Source organism: Prosopis cineraria, unplaced genomic scaffold (genome assembly GCF_029017545.1).
Source record: "Prosopis cineraria cultivar Desert tree isolate PC_DT_omini unplaced genomic scaffold, ASM2901754v1 PC11, whole genome shotgun sequence".
NCBI classification, from domain to species: domain Eukaryota; kingdom Viridiplantae; phylum Streptophyta; class Magnoliopsida; order Fabales; family Fabaceae; genus Prosopis; species Prosopis cineraria.
The window spans coordinates 13,721,004-13,741,427 of record NW_026555342.1 but is presented as its reverse complement, the minus strand read 5'-3'; the positions used below and the strand labels follow the sequence as shown (position 1 = coordinate 13,741,427).

The 20,424-nt window shown below is 33.3% G+C and overlaps 1 protein-coding gene and 1 pseudogene across 5 annotated transcripts; both read left to right on the top strand.

Moving 5' to 3' along the window:
* Window positions 1-1,745: 1,745 nt before the first annotated feature.
* LOC129285836 (protein EMBRYO SAC DEVELOPMENT ARREST 30) lies at window positions 1,746-9,419 on the top strand. 5 transcript variants are annotated; one of them, XM_054921763.1, is made up of 12 exons: window positions 1,746-1,911; window positions 2,907-3,013; window positions 3,697-3,924; window positions 4,022-4,106; window positions 4,608-4,678; window positions 4,758-4,846; window positions 4,971-5,214; window positions 5,773-5,885; window positions 6,167-6,257; window positions 6,454-6,582; window positions 7,446-7,996; window positions 8,636-9,419. In XM_054921763.1, exons 3-12 carry the CDS (start codon window positions 3,757-3,759, stop codon window positions 9,081-9,083), a joined length of 1,989 nt encoding a protein of 662 aa, XP_054777738.1. In that variant the 5' UTR covers window positions 1,746-1,911; window positions 2,907-3,013; window positions 3,697-3,756; the 3' UTR covers window positions 9,084-9,419. The 5 variants fall into 5 exon arrangements, with proteins under 5 accessions (XP_054777738.1, XP_054777735.1, XP_054777736.1 ...); XM_054921760.1 differs by having other exon boundaries at window positions 2,382-3,013; XM_054921761.1 differs by lacking the exon at window positions 2,907-3,013 and adding an exon at window positions 2,312-2,617.
* A 2,487-nt stretch (window positions 9,420-11,906) lies between these two features.
* On the top strand, window positions 11,907-19,933 carry LOC129286133 (uncharacterized; annotated as a pseudogene).
* The last annotated feature ends 491 nt before the right edge of the window (window positions 19,934-20,424 follow it).

Genomic DNA, 20,424 nt, shown 5'->3' with positions numbered 1-20,424 from the left:
TGTTCTAAATATACGCTATAGATTTAAAGAAACAAGAGATTTTTAGCCCATTAAAAATATGATAAAAAAATGAAACAAAAACTAAAGATAGTGAAGTAATTAAACATTCCCTTTGCAACAGTTACTTGTTCAAAACGAGCCTGTCTTATGTACCAAAGAAAGCCCAAAAATCACTCGTTCTGCTATTCAAAGCCCAAACGCAATCCTTCTTTGTCTGGGATTTGAAGGAGCACAATCCCGTCCAAATCGTTTTATCAAAAAAAAAAAAAAATCAACCTCGGTTCAGAGAGCTGGGAAGAATTATTATTATTGTTAGAACGTAGAAGAGGAGAGAGTAAATTCAATCCCTTTGTTAGTACTGGTAATGAAAAAGATGATCTGATCTCTTATGCCTTCTCTAACAACAAGTTCCTGAATCTTTATGATTGCACTGTTATGGTTTGGGTTTCCTGTTGAGCAACAATCTTCATGGGCTAATTCAGTTTATTTTGTTGTGCTTATATATGATTTGTCAAGTTTCATTCATGTATGACTTTAAAATTTAACTTGGTATAACTTAAGTCTCTGAAATTTAAACCATTTAGTAAATAAAGTGATCCTACACTTCAAAATTTAACTCACTCAGAACAACATTTTTTAAATAAGTTTGTCCCGATACTTCATGATTCAGTTACAGCTCAACTTAGTTAAAAATATTAGTTATTTTTAATGATAATCTTTGTTGTTTATTTGATTAATACAAAGTAAATTTATATATTTTGAAAAGCATGACCTTAAATTGTTATCCCCTTCATATATTTAATTTCAATCTCAATTTTGGCTACCATTTATGAAATAATATTTTTACAATATATTTTTGTTATAAATGCTGTAGTTAACACGAGGCATATGTTTTCACCAAAACATGAGATACTTAAGATTCTAAATTAAATATAATATTTTAAGGAGCATGAAAATATACCTCTAATGTTTGTAAATTTATGACATGTAGTGCTCTACCTTTTCCCAACAAGAATAGACTGGGAAAAAGAAAACGACAATGGGAAAAAGAGAAAGAATGTAACTAGGTTTCTTTTTTTGGCCAAAATGTAACTAGGTTTGGAAAGTATATTTAGTAGACATCACAATATTTTTTTTTAAATAACTTTAAGAATCTTCTAAAAATATTTAGTACAATGAATTTTGAATTTTTTTAAATCCTAAAAAAATCAAATTTTTGTTGAAATTAAATTGTCATTATTAGTTTATTTTTTGATATTTATCTATAATATTTTAGTATTTTCAATGCTTAAATTCAACATTTATTTTTATTTGTAACATTTTAATGTTTAAGTTTGAAATTTTTAATACTTATATTTCAATTTTTAACTCTCATTTTTTAATTTTTTAGTATAAAACATTAAATATGAATATAAAAAATATTTAAGCCGAATGTTGAAGAAATTGAAACAATAAGTAGAGAAAATAAAAAAAACTAAATACTAAAAAAAATTAAAAATGGTTATTGAAAAAATCAATTGACCCAAATTTTAATTCTATCCAAGAATTATGATTTTTTAAAAAATCAATTCCCTATTTGTGATTAATATTTTTACCTGGCCTCTGTGTCCAAAAATTTAAATGGAATCTATGAATAAATTTTATCTGATAAGCCTAAAAATATTAAAATACAATAATGTTCTTGCAGAAAATAAATTAATAAAATTAATTATGACCTCCATCAAAATTTCGTTACGCGATGTCGTCTGGCAGAAGAAGCAGATCCATTTTTCTTCGTCGACGAACAATCACTCCACACTTGGTCGAGCTCGCCGTCGGACGCAGTCCACCGTTGTCAGCCCTGCGTGGTTGTTTCACGCAAGTATTGAAGAAGGTCCGAACCCAAGGGCTTTGTCTTCTTCCCAAAATCCGGTGAGATTGATTTGTTCAATCTGGCTTTGAATCTAGATTGGAATCTGTTCTCCGCATCATTTTTTTTCCCTGCGTGGTTGTCAACCATGTGTCGGATACCGTCGCACCGTTTCTTGCGTTGTTTTATTTATTTTTTAATTTGGCTTTGAATCTGGTCATGTACTCGTCTGAATATTGACGCTTTTGAATCTGGGAAGAGTTACAGATTGAGTTTAACTTCTTTTTTTTAACTTTGATTCCTAGTTTTTGCTTGTAGTTGTGTAATTGGCTATTGTACTTCTGCCCTCTACATTTTGATTACTAGCGACCTATATGGTCTGGATTGTGTTGTCCAGCAATGCTGGATTTGTTGTGTATCGGCATTCTGTTTATCAATCTCTTTTTCTTATCATCAATGTAGAAAATTCTCAAGGTATTTGTGATGCATGATCTGGCAAATGACTTTGCTCGATTTGTGTCTGGCAATTTAGAAGCTCGAGTTTAAGTCATTTCCTGCTGCTCATTGGTCTGTAAATTTAGAAGCTATTGACGGATTGCGCACCGAACTCACTCTAGGCAACAGTTTTCATGATCTCATATTGCAAGAAGAAATTGGATAAATTGCAAGGGTGTTATCATTGTCATTCTTCAGCGAGTTGCCTGAATCAATTGGGTTACTATTACTGAGGCATCTTTGAGAAAGTATCTGGAACAAAAATTATACGGGGTATGGTATCAACTATGCATATTTCAAAGATTTCAAGGGGGCCAGATGCCCCTGCTGAGTGTAATATAGGTCTGCCCATGCCTGTGTGTAATGAATTTACTTCTACCTGTTGGATCTACTATATTTTCAGTGTACATGAATAGCTTCGTGATATCCTGAATCCATTTGGGTATATATGATTTTGATTGTAAATTTTGAGATTCAAGTTTGATCATATATGAAGGTCGCTTTTGAATTCAACAATGAGATTCTACGCTGATTTGGTGTGTGTAATGAGTTTATTTGTCAGCTTGCCCTATTTAATCTTCACTACTCCATTTTGAGCACACTAAGGATTCAGATGGTGGTTTTATTGGGTCAGAAATGAGAAGAGGAATATCTCGTGGAATGAAGGAGGTTATTTTTTTTTCTTGATTTGTCCTATCTCAACACCTAGACTGTAGAATTTAATTGGTGTGATGTGCTCATGAGTTTTTCCTGCACTTACTATGTTTGCTTGGTTATTTGAGGAATTTCTGGTTTGCTGTATAATTTTATTTTTTCCAACATTGAATTGAGCCAAAACATTTTTCTTGAAATATCATTTATTTTTCATTCATATGTTGAGCAAGTTCTTCATCCATCAATGGTGGATTGCTCACAGCTTAAAAGTTTCGTCAAGCTTGTCTTTTTTCCCCTTTACTTTCTTGTAAGTGATGTACACGAAGTTCATGACATTCAGACAAGAAGCCTATGGAAGCCCTCTTAAGGCATGGCACTGTTGACTCAATCAGACTGCAGGATTTTAGTCAATTAAGAGATGCATTATTGTTGTTTCCTTCACATACAATTGGTTTCTATCAATACGACATGTGATGCTAAATAAGCAAAATCTGTGTTTAATTAAATAGCTTTGGTAAGCATGGCATTGATTAAAGTTGGACATTCAAGGATGGAATAAAACCGAAAGAAATGATTATGCAACTGTTGATAAATGGGTCAAAGTCTGTAGCCAGAAATTTGTTCTAGATATTGTATATTTCTTTTTTAATATTAGCATTTAGCTATATAATTCATTGAGAAAGCACACTTTCTTGTAGATGGTGCGGCTAAAATCAACTTCATTTGGTGCTGGATTGGTGTAGAGTCACTTAGCCAAGATGGCAATCGTTACTAAGATCAAATGGGTCATTCTTTCTGTAATCACTTTATCTGTGGCATCTGTTGTCCTTCATCTATCCTTTGCAAAGTTTTGGACTGTTAGCATATTGCAGTATGGAGCAGTGACTGGTCTTCCTGAAGATTTTGCTTCCAGAATGGGGAGACAGGTGATTTTAGATTTACATGATCTGTGTTGAAAGTTCATGTATTCTGTGTTTTATTTTAATTTTCAACATTTTAACATTACATGCTGGTATTGTATAGGTTATAAAGAATAAGAAGCTATGGGGGGCCATAGAGTCTCTGGAAACTTTGCAGCCTTATGTCAACCCTAGAAGCAGTTATTCTGGTAATACTATTGCTCAAGATTCCTTGCACTTCATTAGAGAGATGTTGTAGGTATGAAAGTGTGCAACATAATTTGTAGTTGAGTGGGTAGGTCACATAGATTTGTTGATGGGTAGAACTTTTATATTATTATGCCTTTTTCCTACTTTAAGTTTCCAATTGAAAAATGAAGTTACATTCTCAAATTTTTAGGTGTAGATACTACTTGGAAAATAGTTTCCCCCCCCCCCTGGAAACTCCACTTCATCAATTCGATATTCTTATTACCAATGTAACTGGAAAAGTATAGAAATTGATGCATACTTAAGATTGTAAATAGAGGGTTCTCTGGTTGTCAAAGAATATAAGTTGTGATAATAAGATTTAATGGTTTTCCATCTTTGACAATTTGTACAGCATAATTGTTCTTCCTGTCATCACTCATCATAATAACAATATTTCTTTCCTTTCAATTTCATGCTTTATATTTTTATTTTGAAGTGATTGTTCCTGTACCTCACAGTTCCAAAGGAGCAGTACAATGGTTTCATCTACGCAAAAGTTTTTGGTGGGTTTGCTCAGATAAGATCTTCGGTATGATTCACCAGGTACATTGGATTTTTTTTAATGTTTTTATGTGATATTAAGTCTAGAAAATATGTTGATTTTGCAGATCTGTGATCTGGTTGCAATATCCAGGCTTTTAAATGCTACCCTTGTCATCCCAGAAATTCAACAAAGTACTCAATCAAAAGGCATTAGGTATGTGTCCCAAGGTTTCAGGAGTAATTTGTATGCATGTGTGATTTATGTTATCAAATATTTTCTCACCCTTCTGCTTAGAATATATATATGTATTTACGTGCACTTTTAAAATTTCATTCAGCTCAAAGTTCAAGAGTTTTTCATATATCTATAATGAGGAGCAGTTCATAGCATACCTGAAAAATGATATAATCATTGCGAAGACTCTGCCTGGAAATTTAAAGGAGAGGAGGAGAAGAAATGAATTTCCGATATTTAAGCTCAAAAGTTCAACTTCTCCAAACTTCTACATAGAAGAAGTTCTACCAAAGCTAAAGAAATCAAAGGTTATTGGGTTTATTATTTCCGCTGGCGGATGTCTGCAGGTATTTCATTCGTGAGATCATCAATTTATGTTTAAACCATAGTTGCTGTCTTTTATATTCTGTTTCTTACTTCAATGAGAACCTGTCTTTTGTTTTCCTTTTCCTTTCTTCTTCTTCTTCTTCCCAAAATAAAACACCAGTACCAAATATTTTCTATATGGCAGCAATTCGAACAGATTTTGCATCTCTGAATGCCCTTTAGATCTTGGAAGTTTTGCACTAACCTTTACTTGAGTCTTGAGATTATTGTACTTTGTCCTATTTTTGATGTTCTTAATTTCTTATGGACTTCCATGCTTGCCATGTGATTGACAAATGGACAGAAGAAGTGATTAATTTTAACTAATATCATGTGCTTGATACTTAATAGCATGATGCCTAGGCTTTCAGTAATTCATTCCTTACTTTGGACTTTAAAAGTTTCTAGTAGAGAATCCCCCCTCCCCCCCCCCCCCAAAAAAAAAAAACCCCATAATTGTCATGTTTTTTGCCTGTGACTTTGTTTCATTGACCAAGATACTATAGTTGTCCTGAGACCTATTTGCATTCTCTTTGCAGTCAATTCTTCCGCCTAGCTTGTCAGAGATTCAGAGGCTAAGATGCAGGGTTGCCTTCCATGCGCTCCAATTTCGGCCTGAAATTAAAATTGTCGGCCAACAAATGGTTAACAAGTAGGCATGCCTTTCAGTTGACAAATTGTTTTCTATAGTAACATATAAAGTAGAAGCTCCCATTTTTTCTGTGCTTGAGTCAATACCCTACTTTTTTGCAATTATGTTTCTAATGCTTTGTATTTGTATGATCCCAAACAATAGAGAATCGTCACTAATAATTATAGGATTTTCTTGGCATTAGTGTGTTACGTTGAGTTTTTATACAGTTCTCATGCCATCCCATATATCACTAATCTTTACTCCATTAATGTATAAGAGATTTGTACTGTCTGTTGAAGGTTAAGAGCATTGGGGCAGCCCTTCTTAGCGTTCCATCCTGGTTTACTGAGAGACATCTTGGCTTATCATGGTTGTGCAGAACTTTTTCAGGTTTTTTTTTTGATGTTTTCTCTTTCATATGGCCTAGGAATGATGGGGCTATGTTTCTATATTGATATTACTATAGTGCATGTATTTGTTACAAGTTTTAAAGGGCATTATAAAATGATAATTTCATGAGTCTGATCATCTATGCTCAGCTTCTTCCCATGTTTTCTGGTTATTTTATTAACCTTCTCTATGCTAGGATGTGCACACTGAACTCATCCAGCATCGAAGGGCTCAGATGATAAAAGAGAGAATCATTAAAGAGGAATTGAATATTGATTCACGTTTGCAAAGGGATAAAGGTTTATGTCCTCTCTCGCCTGAAGAGGTATTCTAGACTTGCTAATCTTCTTGAAATCCTTTACAAATGTAGAAGTTAAAATGTAGATTTCATATCCTCAGTTGAAGTGGACTCTTGCACTATAGGACAACAGCCTAGATAAGCCTGATTTATTGTAGTCCTGGACAGATACGAAATTGTGTACTTTGCATTGATATGCAGTATACCAATTAAGTGCTAAAAAAGGATAGATCCAGAACCTTTTGGCCAGTGTTTAATAACATGATATTTTACAATGAATGCAAGAGGTTAATGTCATTAGGACAGTTCCTTGAGATATTTCTTGCATTATTGTCTGCTGCAATTAGCGGAAATGGTGGTGGGAGGGCCCTTTCACGAATGCCCATTGAACTAGAATCGTAATTGTACATGCACTCAAGTATATGTGATTTGAAATACAAAGAAATAGGCCCTCTTGGTTTCATCATTTACCTATCCCAGGAGGGGAGCTTATATCATTGTGCAAAAATGCATGTCGAAACCTGCAAATTTATCTGGAGCCACTCGAAGAGTTACGACTCAGATTTCATAGCAATGTTTTGGCATCTAGTTTTATGCTTTATGTACAAAATTCTGTAAGAAAAGGTGAGTTATCATTTTAATGGTTGCCACCTCTAACACACGATAGGAAGCATTAGAATTATTTAATAATAATGTCGTTTGAACTTGATCTGTTGGTAACAATATGAAGTGTAATAGTAGAGGAGTGGAATTATTTTTTTTCTATCTCCGTGATTCATGTACTTCATTCTGTCCAATTTTGTTAAAACTCCTACAGAAGTCACTCATTCCTTTCCTAGCAACTTTGCTGTAAAAAAAGTGTGAGTAATCCTGTCTTTCTACTTTTGTAGGTTGGCATTCTCCTCCGAGTAATGGGATATCCTTCCAAAACGATTGTTTATCTAGCTGGCTCAGAAACATTTGGAGGTCAACGTGTTTTAATTCCTCTACGAGCCTTGTTTGCCAACTTAGTGGATCGTACTTCCTTGTGCAGTGAGAAAGATTTGTCTGACTTGGTTGGACCCGAAGCCCCTGTTCCTCTGAATGTTTTCCAGCCACCTCCTGTAAGTGCAGAGAAACTCAAAGAAGAGTGGAAGAAGGCTGGTCCTCGGCCTCGGCCTCTCCCTCCTCCTCCAGATAGACCTATCTACCAACATGAAAAAGAAGGCTGGTATGGCTGGATTACTGAGACTCCAACAGAGCCTGATCCTTCTCCTGTGGATCTGAGGAATCAAGCACACAGGTTGATTTGGGATGCGCTTGATTACATTGTTTCTTTAGAAGCAGATGCTTTCTTTCCAGGATTTAACGATGATGGCAGTGGATGGCCAGATTTTTCAAGCATTGTCATGGGTCATCGATTGTACGAGTCTGCTTCTTCTAGAACATACCGACCTGACAGGTAACTTTTGCTTGAAAGTTGGAATTAAATTAATAATGTCTCCTCCAGATAGGAACTATCGTAGGAGGTACTTTTAAAGCATTAAATTGCCCCATTTTTCAACTATTATGGAACCAAGATTTACTAGTTTAGCTGATATCAAACATTGGCATGACTTCAGGACCCTTCCCTTTTGACTTGAGACTAGGCGGGAAGGGGTCTGAGGTGTTTTTGAAACAGGCCACATTTAATATAACTTTTCATTCCACCTTTATAGGGAGGGAAATGCTCTCTAGAGGGTGGAATGTCATATTTTGAGCATATATTTATAGCACTAACACTAGTCCAACTTTTCTATATCCTGTTTCATGATATGTATACTTAATTTCCACATGTATGCTCATTTTGCACTTGCTATTTATACTATCTGGCATTTTCTTGAACTTCGTGAATCGATGAATCAAAAATTCCATGCATATCTCCACTTAAGCGAAGAGAATTATAAATGCTTACCTGCTTCATACTCAAGTCTTCACACCATGTTCTACTTCTTTGGACATGATATAGACGTTATTTTTTGAAACAGTTGTTGAAATTTCTTTGTTGATACGATCCATTATTCCATTTATGTTGTGTCCTGTTGTCTGGTATTTTTCCCAGGAAAACTTTGGCGGAACTTTTCAACATCACTCGTGACAATATCTACCATCCCAAACATAATTGGACCGTTCTAGTACAAGAACATCTAAACAACAGCTTGGGCGAAGAAGGCCTTATAAGGCAATCTCTCCGTTCAAAACCAACAATGTTTCTTTCACATCCTCTCCCAGAATGCTCTTGTAGAGTAACTTCTTCTGCCAAGCCGGTTAATAGTGTCAAAAGTAAGGATGGCCGAGTCCTATTTGGCGACGAAGAAGAGTGCCCCAAGTGGATGAAGCATGCTAGTCAAGCAGGTTCAGGTACAGAAGGTGGTGTTATGGTGGAAGACAATGGATTACCAGATTATGAAACTAATGATTTGGTGGAAGAATCTGAATCTGAAAAAAATGGCAAAACCAATGTCACTCTGATCTGGGAGCAAGATGAGGAAATGGATCCAAATGACTAAAAGGGGTGACCATATCGGAACTTGTTTGAAGTCTGAAGAACAGCATTCATTTTTCTGCCCCGTCTTTCAAATGAAGAGGTATAGGATATACATGCGTAGGCCACATAGGTGCGAAAATTCAATCTTTGTTCTGAGTAAATGATTGTTCAAATTTATCCTTTCATGTCTTCTATTATTTATTTCTCCATAGATGTACAAAGAGCAAGTACCCCCTTTCCACCCTCTTCTTTTTCATACCCAGCACAATTCCAACTGCAATTTTGGTGTGATATACAGAGTTACGAAATGAAACGAGAAAAGGTGAAATTAGCTCGTGAATTGGAGCTCTTTTGAATCTGCTTTGTATTTTTGTTTATTTTAAAATTAATAAATGAGCAAATTATCCTTTAAGTTCAGCAATACCATAGATCCTGAATTCATTATTGTGTAAATTGTTCTTTTAACTTTTAAAAATAGTATAATTTGATCACTACTGTTAACATAAGTTAAATTTGACCATTAATTAATCAGAAAATGATAAAAAAATAACTTAAAGATTGCAGATTTTTTTTTTTGTATCTTTTGGTTTTTGCTGTAATTTTTGGATCTTCGATTGTATTTTTTGAGTGTTTTTTTATTTTTTGATCAATTAATGATTAAAATTAATTTTTGTTAACTGTAGGGTTATATTGCATTGTTATCAAAAGTTAAGGAAACAATTTGTACAATAAATAAGTTCAGGGTTTATGGTGCTATCGAATTTAAAATTTAAAGGGTAATTGATTCATGGGTAAATGTGTAATTTTATTTTTAAAATATTTTTCAAGGAGCATATAATACTTTAACGTTTTTGTTGGAGTAATTTTACTCTTGAAGTTATGAAAACAAATATTTTTGCTTTTTTTATTAAATTTTGTAACAGCTGATGCTAGAGATCAATGTTGAAAATTTAAAGAAAAGGAAAAAAATGCTTCATTTTAATAATTTTAAAGATAAAATTGTTCTAACAAAAATTTTAGGATATTGGGTGTTCAAAAAATATGTCAAAATGCATCTTTATTCTTGGTTCATTTATTCTTTTAAAAGTGCTTTCTTTGAATGGAGTAGCATGAATACAGTATAACAAAGAAACAATTAACTAATTATTTGATTCCCACTGGCACTTGTAGTTATGTAATTGTATTTGTCAATATGTAAATGTTATCTATAGGCAGAGTACTAGCGGAGATGTGATTTTGCAGTTGTCATGATTTTGAATTTTCATTTCGATGAATTTGATTCAGCTGACCTTTTCATTTGATTAAAGAAATAAGACATTTTTATCAAATAAATATAAATAAAATAAAGCCCATATAATAATTTAAAATTTACAAATTTACCAAACCTGGGAAACCCACCAGAGGAATTTTTTTTTTTTTCATAATAACTGTGCTAAAATGCGATGACGCCAAGGGATAAAAGAAAATGAACCGAGATTAATGATTGAACTCAACAAAAGCTGATATAAACGAGATTATTATGAATCTTAACATATTTACTTTCACTTATATTTTTAAATCAAATTTGTACATTTTGATCCAACATATTGCGAAAAAGTAGAAATCTATGAGAAAAATATTCTCTCTTCGAAAAATGAAGGAAATAAATGACAACCTATAATCCATTCCTTCAATTAGAGGTCAGAGAGCTAACGCATCCGATTATTACATAACATAGACCAATTCGCATATACAGAAATACGCATGTTTTCCATCACTATAATTTCCATATCTTTCTGTACACATGATTAGAAAAAAATTGAGAAAATATATTTACACATCTTTACAGTTTTACTTAATTTTAAATTAAATCCCTACAATTTATTTTATTTTAATTGAGTTTTGATAATTTGATTAATTAAATTTTTTGATTCCTACGTGTTATAATCCTTAAAATTTTCCTTTAAAAAAGACAAAATTAAGAAATTTTACATTTTTTTTTGATTATATAAATTTTAAATTAATTACATAATTTTTATAACTTAAAATTTATATAATTAGGTTGTCTTTTAAATATTTTTAAACATATAAAATTTTCATAAAAAATTAATAAAAATATAAATGGTGTATTAAATCAATTTTTTCCTGATTTTGGCTTAAAAGTATTAAAATTAAATTGTCTGTAAACTCCAAGATTATTTTTTAAAATTTAATAATTTATTATTAATTTTAACTTTCAAGGTTTAATACATATAATAAATCAAATTATGAGGATTTAATTTAAATAAAATAAATTATAAGGATCTAATTTAAAATTAAAAAAAATATAATGACCGATTAATCATCCTTAAAAAATTTAAGGAATTGAATTATTCAGGGACTCACAATATTTTTTTAATAAAATTATTGAAAAAGGTGACACTAGTAAATAATTACTAAGAAAATATCATAAATACTGTATTTGTTTTTATTTTATTGACAATTCTAGATCCATGGCTTCCAATTGAATATGTTTTCTTCAAGCCAATTATTCAACATTCAATTAAATATTTAAATTAGAATAATTTAATAAAGTGAGAATCAAAAAAAAATTAATAAAGTGAAAATCACAAGGGATCCAACGAGGATGCCACCTTTTTCAGGCTCGTCCCTTCGTTGATAGCGCGCGGGTGGGTCATCATGCGCTTATGTAACAATTTAATTTAATTTAATATCTCAATTTTTTTGTCAGGCACGTGATTTATATTCGTCACTCACTGCTTGTTTCATCCCTGTTCTCATTTCAGTTGACAGAGTGGCTCTTGGTGAATTGCTGCTTCAAGACTGATAGCTCTCTCTCTCTCTGACTTCCCCTCCATCTCAGGAAATGGCCGACGAATCCAGAACCACTTGCTGGTCCTTCCTGGTTTGAACTTTTCCTCTCCTTTTTCTATTTGTTTCCCGAGGAAATTTCAAACACAAACTTGCTACACTCTAAGCACGCCTAGCACCCGATTTGAACTTGTTGCTTCTTGGTTGCAACCTTTCGACTGCATTTTCCCGATTTAGTTGTAGGTCTAATGTTCAGGAACCTTAAGTGCAGTAGAACTAGGGTCAATTTTTTCTTCTTGCATTTTCTCGTCATGCAAATGTAGATAGTCTTGTCGATTGAAATGATTTTCGTTCATTTCTTTATTGTTATTTTGACTTTTCAGGTGCATTTAACATGGACGGATATGTTTGACTCTTTTTCTTGTATTTGTTTAATCTATAATCTTCCCGGTTATGTGCCGATCGGATTTTGTAACCTCCTAATCTTGGCAGTTTTGATTGGACTGTGCCGATTAGTCCCCATTTATTTATTTTTATTGTTTATTTTGTATCTTTAGGACTTCCGACAGTTTTATGATGCCAAGTTTAATGAGAAGAAATTGTTGGAGAATGGCGAGGGGATAGATACGCCGGTCAATAGCGGGAATTCTTTGGGGTTACGCCTAATGGCAATAATCATGCCAAAAGGACTACGGAGACGACTATCTTTGAACAGTTTCAGAGCCAGGTATTTTCTCTGACCAGAAAGCATGGATGACATTGTATCTGATGATTGTTCATTATGTGTCAGACAAATAGGGATCTTTTCTTTATGTAGTGTCCATGCTTCGTAGGTGTTAGATGCTGTGATACAACACATTTTCTGGTGTGCTGCTCAGGGACATTTTTAAATGTCACTGTCTGTTCTTGTTTAAGCTCTACTTTCTGTGTTTTAGGGGCAGAATTCAACTCATTCCAATGGATTTTCGTCAAATCATCTGAATGAAAGGCCGTATGATTCTCTCATCTGTTACTTTATAATTTGCACTGTGTAATGCACATGTAACAGTTTTAGATTACTTGGAATTTGAGTCATGTTACAAATTAGGATTGATTGAATATCAAGTCATGAAATAAATATGAGGTTACTCTCTGATTTTTCGTTAGTTGTTGACTGACTGTGCAGCTACTAGTACCGCTGTACTTCAGTTATTATTGTGAATGCCCTAAAATTTTGTTAATGACAAACCTTACTTGGGCAAGCCTTTGAGCCTAGCATGTCCTAAATTTGCTAGTCTTTGCATCGTATATGATCTGGAATGGCAATCATGAGTCTCATTGAAAAAAGTTCAACATTTTATACGTTGATTTTTTAAACTTTGGATACAAAAAGTCACGCTATGGTAGTAATGAGAGCGAGATATTTGTCAAATAATCTAGTTCTTTTTGTAATTTAGGTTTCTTGTATCTTTTAGGCGTTCCTGTTGTGATTGAAAATTTCTATGATCAATTAACTGGAATGTTCTGGGTCATTTGCATGATGAAACTACTGGTTATCATCTGTTCTGTGATGATTTATAATAATTCAATGATAGTTAGAGTCCTATATGCTCAATTAATTTGAGGCTTAAAGTAGGTTCAAGTAGGATTAAAGAAGTGTTTTAATTCATTTTGAGCATGCCGCACATGTCTTTGGTTTGCACCAAGATAAAACGAATAAAAAGAAGATGAAATTATCCAACCATAATAATAATAATAATAATAATATAACAACAATAACAACAACAACAAGATGATGATGATATCATGTACATATGCATGTTTCAACATAACCAGAAGCTGATATGAAACTTTGGTCTTTCATCATGACTGTTACCTTTGGGAGTATCATCTTTCAAGTTACCTGAGGTACTATCGGAGATAGAATTCACTGACCCTACTGATAAGCATCACTCAACATTTTCAGGCAAAAGCCTTTACTTCCACCTTTTGAATCAGTTGATATGCGTGCTTTAGGAGAGAGTTTATGTAGGTAAGTTTTCTCTTCTTTCTCCCTCCTGAAAAACACAAATTACTTCCACTGAGGAAATTACATGTCTGTTGACCAGGATTGTCATGTATTTTTTTTTTCTTTTTTAAGATTCATTAGCATTTACTAACATCTCTCATCATACTATTTGAAGGGATATCATTCGTGGGAGCCCAGATGTTAACTGGGAAAGCATCAAGGGGTTAGACAATGCCAAACGTTTACTGAAAGAGGCTGTTGTGATGCCAATTAAGTATCCCAAGTAGGTGCCATTATCAAATACATGATATTATATGCATGCATGCATGTGTATTATAGCTGTTTATTTATTTATTTTGTTTTTTTGAACTGATCTCTTATGAACTGTAGTGCCACTGTTTTTCCTTTTTGTTTTCTCTTTATCACGCCTTTGTACTTCTTTTCTTTCTCTTAATTTCTCATATCAATTAAAAAAAAATCATTTTCTGGAAAGATTCTCTCGTACATAAATTCCTTGAATCAAAGAAGGCAAAATAGTCTGATTCATCTACCTCTCAAAAAAAAAAAAAAAAAAGATGAAGCAATTGACATCATGATTTTGGATTTACGGGCATTGTCTTTCACTTTTTGTGAAAATTTTAAGATCCTGAGTTCAAGGAGAAACTAAAATATTCATCTACAGCAATCCTAGAAATAACTATACATTGGCATTTGAATATAGTTAATACAAATGCTAACCTATTGGATTGAATTAACCATCGGTATGTGGAAAAACATAAAAATGCTAAGGTGTAGAAATATGAAATTTGTTTCTCATAGTCAAAGTGTTCTTCCTTCTCTGTCTAGGTACTTCACTGGCTTATTATCACCGTGGAAAGGGATTCTTTTGTTTGGCCCACCTGGGACTGGAAAGGTTTGTAGGCCTGCGTTTCCCTTCTCTGTCTGGCTAAAACTGTTAGAATATATTGTGATGTGTCACTTGTGGCAATGAGTTTCAATTTAATGTGTTGATATTTCATTTTGTATTTTGAATTACTACTAAATTGGAATTTTGGTTTGAAAATTGCAGACAATGCTTGCAAAGGCAGTTGCAACAGAGTGCAAGACTACATTTTTTAACATATCAGCATCATCTGTGGTCAGCAAATGGCGAGGCATGTTAGAAATAATTTTGCTTTCTTTCTTTTCTTTTGCTTTTTCTCCAAAGGGATGCTTTATGTCGTGTGTGTGTGTGTGTGTTAATCAGTTATTCTAGACATGGCACTTCTTAGTTCTCAGTTTAAACACAACTACAATTGCAAGGAAGTAGCTTATTGCTGATGCATGAGAGTAAAATTTTGGAGATGGTACAAGTAACAACTGTTCAAAGATTATGATGGTTACGCACAGCTATTTTGAATATTATGGATTGCCCATCGTTGGTTTAGAGAGAACACGTGTTCATGCCTCATCCTCAGGCTCCTCACACACACACACTCTCGCACTCACATATGCACACACAGCCATATGATCAGACCTGTAGGACATCAAGATAGAAATCTGATCAATTGCAAATGATTTGGTTTAAAAAAATTGTCATATGGTTATGTCTGGTTTATTCTTAACGTCCCTTTAATTGTGGGGCACATGATCCTTATAACTTTAATTTTAATGTGTGTTATTATCCGATTACTTGCAAAAACTTTCTAATATGTAACATGCATTTACTTTTATCGAGTGTCATTCCATCTCAATCACATAAATGTGTCTGCATGTGCACCAATATGATTTAGAGAAAAAACTCTCCTAGGAGCTGAGTTGATACGAGGGGAGATTCTTCACTTTAAATGGGTGTTCTTGTCTTGCACACTGCATGTGTAATTCATACTCCTGCATCATTAATATCACTATTCAATATAAATTATGAAAATTTATCGCAAGTTGTACTTTCATGAGTCATGAACTATATGGATTATTTTTCAGATTCTATGCAATGCATGAGATCCGCATCTAGTTTTTAAGTTATAGCACAACTTTTATAGGACTCTGACCTGCAGATAATTTTAGAGGTTATTGTTGAATTGAATTTGACTAAACCGAACTATTTATGTTATCAATACCTCTGTCTCAAGGGAAGAAAACTGAGGACAGTTTGTATGGGGTATCGATTTAAAACGACTTTGTTTTTCTTCCACATTGCCTTTAAGTGATTAAACCTTTTTGCAAATGTATGGTGGCTTGCCTATTTTTTTTTTTCATTTTGATTTATCTTGCTGTCACTCATTTGACTTGAAAGAAAATGGCTTTTCAAAATGAAACTGATTTCTGTTTTGTTATATTATGATTTGCTCTGTCTATTAATAAAGTTTATCTTGTTTTGCAGGTGATTCGGAGAAGTTGGTGAGGGTGTTATTTGAGTTAGCTCGGCACCATGCACCCTCAACAATATTTCTTGATGAAATTGATGCTATCATTAGTCAACGTGGTGAAGCACGCAGTGAGCATGAAGCAAGTAGACGCCTTAAGACTGAGCTACTCATACAGGTGATGCATGTTGTTTTCATATTGAACATGCCTTTTATCATGTTTAAGTTATTATGATTGTGGAATGGCTGGTCAGCAAACGCTTTCATTTTGATGAACTGCTGGTTACTTATGACCACCATGAACCCTAAACGATTGTTTCTTTTATAAGATTTAATGTTTGAAAACTCCTTCGACATGGTTTCATCTATTAAATGCTGGAGCTCGATGCACTGATTTCTTATGATAAAATCTTATCGTCAGTTTACTCTATTTGCTGTAATACAATCTTGGAAAGTTAGCGGTTACATGTTTTTTTATTTATTTATTTTTTTTTTTGCGTTTGAGATTGTCAAAAAAAAATAATAATAATAAAGTTTGAGATTTACCGGTAAGGTGATGATCACACTTTTTTTTTTCTTTTTCCATCACGTAAATCCTCAACAATCCAAGAAATGACATTTTTGCACCCGTAAAAGTAGTTTCATGATTTCTTAGGCCTTTAGCGCCTTTTTTTAATGTCACATACAGACATATGAACAATGTACTTGCTGCAATTCCTGAGTTATTCTAAGGACTTTCAGTCGCTTTGGGACTTACTCATTGCCTGATAATATTCTGATGGACTTTAGATGGACGGTTTGACAAAAACCGATGAACTTGTTTTTGTTTTGGCGGCAACAAATCTTCCCTGGGAATTGGATGCAGCTATGCTCCGACGTCTTGAGAAGCGAGTATCCTTCAAATATATAATTGCTTTATTGGGTTTTGATTTACATGCAACACAGTACGGGTTAATAGTCAAGAAATGAAGAAACATGAATAGCCCCATTCATTGTGGAACACATACACAGCTAGCACTAACTGTCATATCCTAGAAATTTTATACTATACATGTACATATTTTTAAAGAAAGCATATACAAAAGCCTGGTTGGATTTTTAAAAAGCCCATCCCATGATCAATAATTCCATGACTTCATGTTAGACTATAGGCTAGGAAATTGATCACGGGCAAGGAAGTTTAAAGAAATATTGTATATCAGTTTTCTGGAGCGTGAAATAACCACTAGGGCATTTTCAATGACTTCATGTTTTTCAGACTTTGTAATTTGGATTTTTTTTTCTCTCATTAATGAAACTTTAATTACAGCTACATGACATAGTTATTCCACAAAATAATGGAAACTGTCGTCTGGGGTTTAATCTTTGTGTTTCAACTCAGGATTCTTGAGATTTATTGAGATGATACTTTATTAAGTGGAGATATTTCAAACATACAGCAATCTATTGTTCTTTTGGATCAATTTGCTGGATATTCTTTTGGTTGATTTTGTAAGATATCATACATATACTGCCTATTTCATTGTTTAGTGTAGAGTTGAAGACTTCATGGCAGTTCACTACTTCACTTTGTCGACGACGGAGAGTAAATCATAGTTCATTTTGCATTTTATATGATGTCAAACTAAAATTAATCTTGCAACTAAAAATCTGGGTGATTCTAATCCGAAGGTTATCCCTTGACAATGATCATAGATCCTTGTACCACTTCCAGAGCCAGAAGCAAGAAGAGCAATGGTTGAGGAACTGCTTCCGCAATATCATGGTGAGGAGCAGCAGATCCCCTATGATTTATTGGTGGAGCAAACAGAAGGATATTCAGGCTCAGATATTCGGTTACTGTGTAAAGAGGCAGCAATGCAGCCCTTGAGACGCCTGATGTCACAACTTGAACAGAAACAAGAGTTGGTGCCTGAAGAAGGTATGCATGCAGTCTACTTCTTCCCCCTTTTTTTTCATTTTTTGGACTACTTCCGTTTTTTTTACACAATCAAAACTTCCATAGAACATATGGTTCCTTTTTTTAATAAGCAAAACAACAATTTAAAAAAAAAAAAAAGGTAAGGTACACTTTTGTCCCTAAAGTATTTTCCGAGAAGCACCCAGCACTCTAACATTTTTGTTGGAGTAATTTTGTCCTTAACGTTATCAAAACAGAGCATTTTTGTCATTTCCGTCAAATTTTATAACGGTCAATGTTTGAGGTCAACATTGAAAATTTAATAAAAAGGGTAAAAATATTCTGTTTTGATAATTTGATGGAAATTTGATGTAAAGGTGTACTTTTGTCTTTGAAGTATTTTTTGAGAAGCACCCAGCACCCTGGCATTTTTGTTGGAGCAATTTTGCCCTTAACGTTATCAAAACAGAGCATTTTTGTCATTTCTGTCAAATTTTTTAACGGTTAATGTTTGAGATCAACATTGAAAATTTGATGGAAAATACAAAAACGTTCTGTTTTGATAAAATTAAGGGCAAAATTAATTTAACAAAAATGTTAAGGTGTTGGGTGCTCCTCAGAAAATACTTTAACAATAAAAATGCACATTTACCTAAAAAAAAAATTTCATGACATCTTACCTAAATTGCCTTTCAATAAATGATAGTATTATTAAATTAGAAAAATATTAAATAGTAATTATAAGGACATTTTAGTCAAAATTTCAATTTCAAACATGATTATTAGAATTAACTAACTTTTTCAAACTGTGTAAATTTGTTAAAATTTGTTTATATTTGAAAGTGGATGGAATACGGAATCAAGCTTCAATGTGGTTATTTGCTAGAATTTGTCCCCACTATAAGAACTATTCATAAGGTCGTAAAATGTCGTAATAATCAGTGACTATTTCAAAGTATTCACGATTTCACATGTCATGAACCCTTTCATCCATTTTGAAATTTACCTGAGAAAAGAAACCATATTTTGGTATGTGTTCTTGGAAACAGTTTTCTAGTTTCTAAAATAAGTAAAAGAAAACATTGAAATGCTGTTTTTGAAAACAATTTTATTAATTTTTTTCATGACAAAAAATAGGATCAACTGTAACATGTTTTCAAAAACACAATTTTAATAGCTTTTGTATTATGGCAGTCACAAATATCTACTTAGATTCATTCATGAAATTTTGACGGTTATCAAACTGCTGATATCTTATTCATGTCGTTTATATTCTCTGAATCTAATTAATGCTATATTTTAAAATTTTTGAATCAATAAATTCATAGCAGTTTTCGCTGAACAGTTTGGACGTAAAAACATGTGCATTTTATCCTGTGAATCTTAAGTACAACTGTTTGTTGGGGTTGGTTTCTCAAATATAATCCATCCATATTGTGTAATATTCAGGGCTTAAGATTTATCTTCACTTACCATAAACTAACAGTGAGTGTTTTAATGCAGAGTTGCCAAAGGTCGGGCCAATCAGACCGGAAGATATAGAGGTAGCTTTGAAGAACACACGACCGTCTGCTCATCTGCATGCCCACAGATATGAAAAGTTCAATGATGATTATGGTAGTCAAATTCTACGTTGACAATATGTAGCTTTGCTTTGCTTCGGTGAGTTGGCCATTGGAAATTACTGCTTTTCATATCTTGAATTGCCAACACATGCACCCCTCAGACGTGAAAACTGAAAAGTGGGCACTAATTCTAGTGTCTGAAGAATGAGCGCAAAGATGAAAGGGAAGGGATGTCATCATTTTTCTGGAGAAAACAATATAATAAAATTTAAGACATTAATAACATTTTTAGCTGCTTGCTTATGTTTGTAACACTTGTTTCGGGCTTATTTTTACTTTAACTATTTAATATATAATATTATCCGATTAAATTTGAGTCCCTTCAAACCCAATTTAAAAGCAACTCTTCTAGCATGAACGGCTAGTTTAGTATTAGCAAGAATCAAAAGCTTCCAAGAAAAGAATTGTCAATTAAAATTTCATGTCCCGAGAGAAATTAATAGTGGCCGATAGAATTGCCCTGGAGTGCCTTAAAATGAAACGTTATTTCCAATTTTCAGATTGTGTCCCAGCATACTTGGAAGCCTTGTTGTCTTCAGATACTATGGGATGTCAATCCCTTCCTAGTGGTTATGTGTGTAATTAGTTTCTGGGATTAGTTTCCCTCTTTTTATCTAAAAGGGAAAAAAAAAAAAATCGTAACACACGCACGCAGATTATGTTTGAATACATGTAAATTTATATCAGAACTAAATGTCCTTGAATCTTAATTCAAA

What these genes read in the sequence shown, in the direction of transcription:
- LOC129285836 (XM_054921759.1), top strand. Translation starts at nt 3,757, where the DNA reads ATGGCAATCGTTACTAAGATCAAATGGGTCATTCTTTCTGTAATCACT. An exon ending in GGCCAACAAATGGTTAACAA is followed by an intron (nt 5,886 to 6,166) that starts GTAGGCATGCCT and finishes TGTCTGTTGAAG; the next exon opens with GTTAAGAGCATTGGGGCAGC. An exon ending in GTTGTGCAGAACTTTTTCAG is followed by an intron (nt 6,258 to 6,453) that starts GTTTTTTTTTTG and finishes TCTCTATGCTAG; the next exon opens with GATGTGCACACTGAACTCAT.